At 37.5% G+C, this 10702-nt stretch overlaps 2 protein-coding genes across 14 annotated transcripts in view; one reads left to right on the top strand and one right to left on the bottom strand.

Moving 5' to 3' along the window:
* Positions 1-16: 16 nt before the first annotated feature.
* c18h11orf58 (chromosome 18 C11orf58 homolog) lies at positions 17-3882 on the top strand. Its single transcript, XM_058752426.1, has 5 exons — positions 17-202; positions 2365-2448; positions 2552-2612; positions 3065-3174; positions 3303-3882. Exons 1-5 carry the CDS (start codon positions 146-148, stop codon positions 3504-3506), a joined length of 516 nt encoding a protein of 171 aa, XP_058608409.1. The 5' UTR covers positions 17-145; the 3' UTR covers positions 3507-3882.
* The window catches only part of plekha7a (pleckstrin homology domain containing, family A member 7a), a 97936-nt gene continuing 91089 nt past the window's right edge, over positions 3856-10702 (bottom strand). For all 13 annotated transcript variants that reach the window (XM_058752411.1, XM_058752413.1, XM_058752414.1 and 10 more), the window contains 4 exons: positions 7007-7186; positions 4550-4683; positions 4339-4469; positions 3856-4248 (listed from right to left, as the gene is read on the bottom strand). In XM_058752411.1, the coding sequence (XP_058608394.1) occupies positions 4226-4248; positions 4339-4469; positions 4550-4683; positions 7007-7186 (468 nt within the window). In that variant the 3' untranslated portion in view covers positions 3856-4225. The remainder of the gene's footprint in view (positions 4249-4338; positions 4470-4549; positions 4684-7006; positions 7187-10702) is intronic.

Here is a 10702-nt window from a genome sequence, read left to right as displayed (position 1 = left end):
AAACTCGATTTCGCGTCGTTGTAACTACAACTCCCATGATGCACCGCATGGGTCAAGCTAGCTGCTAGCTGTTAAGCAGACGTTGGGAGCAGGCAGGCGCAAGCGATGTTTATTTGATCACTGTAGTTCAGAATCTGTGAAAATCATGAGTTCTTCAGACGAAACATGTAAAGGCACGAAACGACCCGCATCTCCAGATAAAGTATGTGGTTTCCATCATGCTTTTTTTAAATTTACTACAGCTGATCTGACATTTTGGTGAAGCAGCAGTGTTAGCAGATTGTTAGCAATATGTTGTAACTATTTTTTAAATGTTATTAGTGTGACGAAGATTTGATACATGCATGTTATTAGTGTATAACTGTCTGTTTGCTACTATATTGCGTTTTCTGCAATAATAATTTTGCATAATAACTAACGTTACTGTAACGTTAGGAGATAATTTAGTTCCAGGTTATGTCGGTTAAGCTTTTTCCTGCATTCTTATATATATATATATATATATATATATATATATATATATATATATATATATATATATATATATATATATATATATACACACACACACACGCACAGTATCTCACAAAAGTGAGTAACGTTACACCCCTCACATTTCAGCAACAATTGTAGTATATATCTTCTCAAGGGATAATACTACTCAAATTAAACTTGGATATATTTTAGAGTAGTCAATGTGCAGCTTGTATAGAAGTACAAATTTACTGTCCTCTAAATATAACTCAACATATAGCCATTTCTGTCCAAATAACTGGCAACAAAAATGAGTACACCCTAAGTGAACATGTCAAAACTGTGTCAAAAGTATCAATATTATGTAGGGGCACCATTGTTATCTAGCACTGCCTTAATCCTCCTGGGCTTGGAGTTCACCAGAGCTGTACAGGTTGTTGCTGGCATCTTCTTCCACTCCTCCATACTGACATCACTGAGCTGTTGGATGTTAGACACATGGTGCTTCTCCACTTTCTGCTTGAGGATGCCCCACAGATGCTCAGTAGGGTTTAGGTCTGGAGACGTACTTGGCCACTCCATCACTTTCACCTTCAGCTTCATCAGCAAGGCAGTTGTCATCTTGGCGGTGTGTTTGGGGTCATTATTATGTTGGAAAACTATTAAGTATTATGTTCTGCCCAGATTCTGAAGGGAGGGCATCATCTTCTGCTTCAGAATGTCACAGTACATGTTGGAATCCATGTTTCCCTCAATGAACCGCAGCTCCTCGGTACCAGCAGCACTCATGCAGGACCAGACCATAATGCTACCACCACCATGCTTGACACCATACAAGACACTATTTTCTTGGTACTCCTCACCAGGGCATCACCACACATGCTGGACACCATCTGAGCCAAACCAGTTTATCTTAGGCTCATCAGACCACAGGACATGGTTCCAGTAATCCATGCTCTTGGACAGGTTGTCTTCAGCAAACTGTTTGCAGGCTTTTTTGTGAGCCAGCTTCAGAAGAAGCTTCCTGCTGGGACGACGGCCATGCAAACCGACTTGTTGCAGTGTGCGGCGTATGGTCTGAGCACCGACAAGCTGACCTTCCATTTCTGCAACCTCTAAAGCAATGCTGGCAGCAGTCATACGTATGTTTTTTGAAGCCAGATTCTGCACCTGACGCACAGCACGAGGACTCAACTTCTTTGATTGACCCTTGCCAGGCCTGTTCCGAGTGAAAGTCGTCTTGGAAAACCTCTGTATGCCACTGGCCACTTTACTGTACTCTTACTGTACACTTTACTCAGTTTCAGGGTGTTCCCGAACTTCTTATAGCCTCGGCCATCTTTGTGGAGAGCAACAATTCTAATTCTCAAATCCTCAGAGAGTTCTTTGTCATGAGGTGCCATGTTGAACGTCCAGTGGTCAGCATGAGAGAATTGTACTCAAAGCACCAAATTTTAACTGCTCTAAAACAAGATACACAAATTTGTATGGTCCTGTCAAGCAGACAAAAACATGAACATGCTGAATAGGACATGTGGCTTTGCACGGTTAAACGATGTATTGCTGTTTTCACGTATGGTGTACTCACTTTTGTTGCCAGCTTTTTTGACAATAATGGCTGTATGTTGAGTTATTTTCAGAGGACAGCAGTAAATCTTTACTGCTAAACAAGTAGCACTTTGACTACTCTAAAATATGTCCAAGTTTAATTTCTATAGTATTGTCCCTTGAGAAGATATACTAAAATGGTTGCCAAAATGTGAGGGGTGTACTCACTTTTGTGAGATACTGTGTATATATATATATATATATATATAAGAAAACATTTAAGTGTATATGCTTTTCTGTAACACTCTGACTCAGCTGAATCTGTTTTGACCTGTTATGCAGACAGGAGCCACACAATGGGGGACAGCAGATTTGGGGACAGACGAAAGGAAGCAGAAGTTTTTGAGGCTGATGGGAGCAGGAAAGGTACATTTCTTTCTGTTAAGCCATTTCTGTTTCAGACAATTATGTAATTTGAACATAACAACTATCATCCGTTCTTGCTTCAATTGTTTTCATGCACTGACAGAAAGAGCACACTGGACGCCTTGTTATTGGGGATCACAAGTCAACGTCCCATTTCCGCAGCGGTGAGTCTCTAGGGCGGAAGTGAAGGGTTGCTGGATTTGAATGCTTGACAGTTCAAAAAGTGATTGCAACCTCCTATTGTGTTGGATGAGACACTTCCAAATCCCCGGTTGCGTGGAGACTGCGACCATCAGATGACATCCTGTACGCCACATATCCTTTTCCCTACAGTGATCACTGGTCAAAGAGTACTTGCTCTGACCTTACAACACTGGTAATGTCCTGTCGTTTATTGTGCACATAGGACCAGGTTAGGATGCATTCTACACTTGTAAAATATAAAACAACTACCTTAATCTAGTTTCATACTGATATACAACCATCAGGGAGACATTTTATTGTTAGGGGATATTTTGAATGCCTATCAACGCTATATCAGCAACATTGGGAATATGGGAAAATGCTGATGGCCTTTAACTGTCTGTAATGAAGAGGGTATATTGTGTGTCTGTAGGGTCAGAGGATCGGAAGATTAATGCTGCGCTTGAGCACCAGTATCAACAGGGTATGGATGGGAAGTTATCTGGAAGGAACAGGAGACACTGTGGCCTGGGCTTTAGTGAGGTCAGAGCTCTCTCTTATAAGCTATGGGTTGGCATAACATACTGTGAATTACTCCTGGTAAGCTTTGACTGAGATGCGATCAATTATCTTGTTGATTTGTGGTGAACTGCTGTGCTTCCTCTTCACAGCCCGACCCACCTGCTGAGAGTGTGAGCGCCGCTGTGCCCGAGAAGTCAGACAGTTCAGAAAAGGCCCCTGAACCACCATCAGAACCACACAAGGACGAGAAAACACATTCATCCGACACAGAGCTCAAGGAAGAGGATCCGCACACAGACTCAAAGGATGACAAGAAAAAGACTTTTAAAATGTCATTTGTAAAATCCACATAAATGGCATTGTTTTTGTTGTAATGTCTTGATCTCCTATAATGTTCCAGTGAGGTATTGAGAGTGAGAGCACGTTTTTATTTCCATTAAAATTGAAAAGTTGTGGGTTTCAATTTTAAATGTAATTATGTCTGTTGTCGGGTTATTCGGACTTGCCTGGTCTTGTTGAGAATGGTTTATTCTCTATAAATTAAAGGCATGGAGATCCGGTCTCAGTCTGCTCAACACTTATGGTTTCATGTAAACATGAGGATGAGTAGATGACAATTTTTATAGAATTATCAAGAGAGTGAGGTACAGAAATTTGCAGACATGTCAACTGTGTGTATTAAAAGGAGTGGGAAAATATCAATAAAGAGTAAAAATTGTGAATTTTTAATGATCAATCTAATAATATGAAGATGACAGTTTTCAATAAAATTTAATATTTTTATACATAATACACAACACTGCAAAAGAATAAGTACCTTAAGTCACGATTACATGGTGATAAAAATAATGTCATGCAAAATTCAAAAACTCTATGTCAGAATTGTAAAACTGAAAGTTTAACTTTCAAAGTGCTCACCAGTAAAATTAATAAAAACAATCTCACATATAAAAAGTTCTAAGCAAAAGAGAACCTGAATGATTGAATGAGAATTATAAATACATATTAGGTACAAAAAACACACACAAAACAACTTGATCTTTGGGTTCCCAAGAAAGCTTCTCAACACGTTTTAGCACTCAGACATGGCTTTTGCTGCAAAACAAAACATTAAAATTCATATATTCAAATATATGATAAAATACTATATTATAATGTTCCCAGAGATGCTGGATAATGTCTCACCTGTGACCTGCTTCCTCTTGATGGAGGCCTCTGTGGCAAGAGCTCGATGAATGCTCATGATTCTCTCCTGCTGCTGCACCTCTTCATCCAGCTCACTGAAATCTATCTGCTCTGCATCCATAGACTTCATACTGAAATACCACAACAGAAGACTCAACATCTAACTACATCTTTCATTTACATCTGCTCAAGTCTTATTTTCCCACCATACCTCGACTTCGACAGTAGGTTTTTTATCTTTGCTACGGTGCGAGAACGAGTCTCCTTCTCTTCTGGACTCAGGTCTTCGTCTGACTCCACATCCACAAGTCGCTCTGGGATGGACACCTTCTGTGGCGTACACAGCTGACAACAGAGGAATCCCACAATACACTGAGTTTATCTCAAATAACAGAGATCTGTAACTTATAGTTGTAATTGACTATACCTTAACCCTAAAAGCCAGCTGTGTCATTCGTGATTTTATTATTGAAATTTATAAGAACCGTCAGAAATTATCAACATAGGCCTAATCAGGACTTCCTTGAAAAATCTGTTGTACATAATCTACTACATACTTTTTGTCATCTGATTGATAGTTTATATTTCTTAGCAACTGATTCAGGTCATGGTACACGTTTTTGTGGTGAACTCTACTGATTTTTATGAAGTAAATGTAAGAAGTTTTATATTTATAGAATTTCAAGTTGAACACGTACTGGACTGAAACAGCTTGGCTTTATTTAATTATCCATAAATTGCATGACTGGTATTTACATGCATTTTTAGTCTGCTATGCTGTTATAGATTTACATTATAAGCTATCAGAATTTCAAAATTTGACATTTGTCCTTAGTTTGGGCCTCCGGAGTAAATTCTTTCCCCTCCTCGAGTATGAGCTCCATATTCTTCTATATAATATGATATGGGCTATGAAAGTCGTATCAAATATGATACTTGCATACTTTTTTTCATATTTTGTCTAAAGATTTTTTTACTTTTAACAGTTAATTTTTATATATATATAGGTGCTGGTCATATAATTAGAATATCATCAAAAAGTTGATTTATTTCACTAATTCCATTCAAAAAGTGAAACTTGTATATTATATTCATTCATTACACACAGACTGATATATTTCAAATGTTTATTTCTTTTAATTTTGATGATTAGAGCTTACAGCTCATGAAAGTCAAAAATCAGTATCTCAAAATATTAGAATATTTACATTTGAGTTTGAATAAATGACCATCCCTACAGTATAAATTCTGGGTATCTCTTGTTCTTTGAAACCACAATAATGGGGAAGACTGCTGACTTGGCAATGATCCAGAAGACGAAAATTGACACCCTCCACAAAGAGGCTAAGTCACAGAAGGTCATTACTGAAAGCTGTGGCTGTTTACAGAGTGCTGTATCAAAGCATATTAAATGCAAAGTTGACTGGAAGGAAGAATTTGGGTAGGAAAAGGTGCACAAGCAACAGGGATGACCACAAGCTTGAGAATACAGTCAAGCAAAGCCAATTCAAACACTTGGGAGAGCTTCACAAGGAGAGAACTGAAGCTGGAGTTAGTGCATCAAGAGTCACCACGCTCAGACGTCTTCAGGAAAAGGGCTACCAAGCCACTTCTGAACCAGAGACAACGTCAGAAGCATCTTAACTGGGCTGTGGAGAAAAAGAACTGGACTGTTGCTCAGTGGTCCAAAGTCCTCTTTTCAGATGAAAGTAAATGTTACATTTCATTTGGAAATCAAGGTCCCAGAGTCTGAAGGAAGAGTGGAGAGGCACAGAATCCATGTTGCTTGAAGTCCAGTGTGAAGTTTCCACAGTCAGTGATGATTTGGGCTGCCATGTCATCTGCTGGTGTTGGTCCACTGTGTTTTCTGAAGTCCACAGTCAACGCGGCCATCTACCAGAAGATTTTAGAGCACTTCATGCTTCCTTCTGTTGACAAGCTTTATGGAGATGCTGATTTCATTTTCCAGCAGGACTTGGCACCTGCCCACACTGCCAAAGGTACCAAAAGCTGGTTCAATGACCATAGTGTTACCGTGCTTGATTGGCCAGCAAACTCGCCTGACCTGAACCCCATAGAGAATCTATGAGGTATTGTCAAGAGGAAGATGAGAGACACCAGACCCAACAATGCAGATGAGCTGAAGGCCACTATCAGAGCAACCTGGGCTCTCATAACACCTGAGCAGTGCCACAGACTGATCGACTCCATGCCACGCCGCATTGCTGCAGTAATTCAGGCAAAAGTAGCCCCAACTAAGTATTGAGTGCTGTACATGCTCATACTTTTCATTTTCATACTTTTCAGTTGGCCAAGATTTCTAAAAATCCTTTCTTTGTATTGGTCTTAAGTAATATTCTAATATTTTGAGATACTGATTTTTGACTTTCATGAGCTGTAAGCTCTAATCATCAAAATTAAAAGAAATAAACATTTGAAATATATCAGTCTGTGTGTAATGAATGAATATAATATACAAGTTTCACTTTGTGAATGGAATTAGTGAAATAAATCAACTTTTTGATGATATTCTAATTATATGACCAGCACCTGTATATATATATATATATATTATATTATTTCATACTTCAGGGTTACAACCTAACTGGTTAGGATTGAATCAGGTGATTTTGGTTTGTAAGCAAATGTCGCTAAAATTTGATTATACCTCTCTGGTAAGATTAAACTCAAAGTTCACAGGCTCCAGCACAGGCTCCAGCTCCAGCTCCAGCTCCTGTGCTTTCATTGGCCGGGCCTCGACAGTCAGCCATTCATCTGATCCCAGCCGCTGCGATTCGTCATACAAGGCCTGATTTGGTCGCTGCAAATCAATGACTTTTTCCCATCCCTACTAGGGCGAAGACAACAATATACAGCATTTATGCAACACACACTCCAATTCCTCTGGAAATGAGCCTTGATCCTGGATTTAAAACCTCATGGGTCAGACACACAATATCTCTGTCATATCACAAAGATGACTAATCTTTAGTCAAGTAACTAAGTCAGCTGTTTTTATGCTTTTGTAGTTTCTCCTGCACTTAACTAAATAGTTCACCCAAAAAAAAGGAAAACAAAGAAAATTATCTCCAAATTTACTCACCCTCAGGCCATCCAAGACATAGTTCATTTGGAGAAATACATCATTACATCACTTGCTCACCAATGGATACTCTGCACTGAATGGGTGCTGTCAAAATGAGAGTCCAACCAGCTGATAAAAACATCACATGATCCACACGACTATAATCCATTATCTTCTACAATAAACAAATGATGCATTTGTTTATTACAAACATGCAGCTTTTCACTTCACAAGACATTAACTGATGAAGTCGTGTAAATCGTGTGGCTTACTTGTGGATTATGGTGATGTTTTTATCAGCTATTTGGACTCTCATTCTGACGGCACCCATTCACCTATTCAGGTTCAATTTATGAGTAAGTGATGCAATAGAGATAACAGAAACATACTCATCTACACCTTGGATGGCCTGAGGGTGAGGAAGTTGAGAGCAAATTTTCATTTTTGGGTGAACTACTCCATTAAATTTAAGCCTGGTTTTGTTGACAAATTGGTGAAGAGACAGAAAAAAGGAAATAAAAATACAGGCATTAGGCAATTGTGTCACTATTACAAATCACACCCATCACCAAATTACAACATGCTATAGAACTTTGGAGTTAAACACATCTAACCATGCAAAACCGCTTACAATCAGCTTTAACAATTAAAGAACCATGCAAACCCATCCATTCATTCACCCACTCATAGGCATGTATTACTCAGTTGTCAGAGATACATCTACAAGTACAGTCACACTGCAATGAAAAAAAAAAAATGATTTAGAGAATTCTATTTATTTGTGACTTTAGTGCAAACCTCAACATTAGAAAATGAAGAAAATACAAGGTGACTCGAGATCAGAGGTTGGTGTATTGATGTACACGACGATATTATATTTGTCTTACAGCTAGTCTGCTATCACAGTTTTGTTGTTAATTAATTATGGTTCTTTTTGTCACTGTATACAGTTCATATAACAATATACAATATCACTGCCTATACTGACAAACAGGTTAACAGTGATAAAGGTGCTGGTGTGGTTAAAGACCCCATGAAATGCCTTGACGAGTGCAGTTTTTTTTTTTTTGTCCTGCGTTGATCTACAGTGCTACTCTTCCAAAATTTCAGGTCAGGAATTTTTTAAAGAAATTTATACTTTTATTCAGCAAGGACACATTCAGTTAATCAAAAGTGACAGTAAAGACATTTATAATGTTACAAAAGAGTAATGGCTACTGAATTTTTCCATCACAGGAACAAATTACATTTTAAATTTTAACAGTTGTTTTAAATTGTACTAATATTTCATAATATTACAGTATTTTTGATCAAATAAATGGAGCCTTGGTGAGCATTAGAGACTTCCTTTAAAAAAAAAAAGAGAAAATCTTGCCTTAACTATTCCCTTTTATTTAATGTGAATTGATTTTCCTCTTGCTATTGCTAGTCAGGTGGTACAGTATTAGGTCTGAGGAACATTCTCCCTCTAAAGAGAATTTTTTGGATAAAAATCCGGTCATTAATATTTTTCCTCTGTTTTTCCAGAAGTGAAAGTTTATAAATTGTACATTTGGCCTGAAAGACAATTTTAAAAGCACACCAGCATACAGATGGCCTCAAAGCTAACAAACAATTGTAATTCATGGGGTCTTATGGACCGAAATAGCGGTTAAGAGGAACGTTTGTATCAACTGATAATGATGCCAAGTTTGTCAGTTTGAAAATATTACACCCCTCTGATTGGCAGCTGTTAGTGAAACAACAGTAAAACTTCACCATGATTTTTAGAGAAGTATAAGTGAACTTTTTCAATTTTCACCGAGTAAGCCAAACTGGAATTGGTGTTAGTAGATTGAATAGATATTTTCCTTGAGATAACTCAAACTAAATTACTGTCAGTAATGTAGGTTTTAACTGCTATAATGAGCCATTTATTTAGACAGCTGATAGCAGTTATAACTATCTGATAAAAAAATTGACATCTGAGTGGTGTTAATTATCCAATGGGCAGCGTGACTCAGAAAAACATGTGAACTTAGTATTGCATGGGTTTCCAATTGATTTAAGTGCTTGATTGGAATTGTATTTTCTCAACATTGATTTAACGAGTCATTAACTAAGAAGGCAGTGAAAGACGTTAGAGCAAGTGAGCAACAGAAATACCTTTGAGTGCAGCATAATTTAAAAAAAATACAAAGGTGATTTTAAGCAAAGAAAACCCAAATATCAGGCAGCTCCTGCTGATTACTCTGATTGCAATAAATTGAAAAGTGGTTAAGGGTTTGATTGGGCCAAACGTTCTTTTTGACCCACCGACTAAGCAATAATGCTTGCTAATCAAGACACAATGGTCCTGCTCAATTGGTTATTTCCTACCATTAGCAATTAGCTAACAAAGCGATTGTCTAAATGAGTGCAAGCTCTCATGGCCACATTTAATGGGCAATAGAGTGCAACAGCTGGGTTCCAAAGTAACAATCCCATTCATTTTCTCCATAAAACAATTGATTTTTAACTATAATTTACAACGACAGACCTACTGTGATCCAGGGGGTTGTTAATCAATGGAATATGCTTTTGTTGAAACCATTTATTTCAACATATTTTTAAATAATTCTCCTTAACAGCAGAATTCCTGGTGAAAAACGAAATTTTCAGGTTTCTGCAAAATAATCACCACCAACAAGAAATGAGAAGCAAATTTTGTCAAAAGAATATATATATATATATATATATATATTTGTATATACATACAATCAATATTGGAAAAATGAATGGTAAAACTACTTCCGGAACCAAAGTTGGTGCACTCCATAGTTTAATTTGAAATCATTCTCAGAATGTTTGAGCTGAAGCAGGATTTTCTGACGCTGATGTTCAGGTTAGAATGAAGAGGCACTTCACTGATTTATTCTTCTTCAGGAGATGATGATTAAGAATGATTGCACACAGAAACACCTTCATACCCAGTTAATTACCAACAATAATTAATTTGTTGTTAATACAAGGCAGCAGGGTCAATAATTCCCACCATATTATGTTCATACAAAATATAGCTTTACAAATTATTTCAGAAAATATATATATATAGATTATAATAAATAATTTAGTGAATTAACATTAACATTTGAGAAAACAGGCATAAAAATTTTTTTTCAAATCCATTGTGAGAGATCAGAAAGGCAGTCAGAGAAAGTGTTATCCGTTTCTCTTCACATTTGAATATATTCACAAGTCTGTGCAGGAGAAGCCAGGAGTCCAGTTCAGGACTGTAACTCTCCATGTGTCTGTCCACAT

The sequence above is a fragment of the Onychostoma macrolepis genome, chromosome 18 (assembly GCF_012432095.1).
Source record: "Onychostoma macrolepis isolate SWU-2019 chromosome 18, ASM1243209v1, whole genome shotgun sequence".
NCBI lineage: Eukaryota > Metazoa > Chordata > Actinopteri > Cypriniformes > Cyprinidae > Onychostoma > Onychostoma macrolepis.
The sequence above is the reverse complement of the archived record's forward strand: the minus strand, read 5'-3'. Positions and strand labels throughout refer to the sequence as shown.

What these genes read in the sequence shown, in the direction of transcription:
- c18h11orf58 (XM_058752426.1), top strand. Translation starts at nt 146, where the DNA reads ATGAGTTCTTCAGACGAAACATGTAAAGGCACGAAACGACCCGCATCT. An exon ending in GACCCGCATCTCCAGATAAA is followed by an intron (nt 203 to 2,364) that starts GTATGTGGTTTC and finishes CCTGTTATGCAG; the next exon opens with ACAGGAGCCACACAATGGGG. An exon ending in AACGTCCCATTTCCGCAGCG is followed by an intron (nt 2,613 to 3,064) that starts GTGAGTCTCTAG and finishes GTGTGTCTGTAG; the next exon opens with GGTCAGAGGATCGGAAGATT.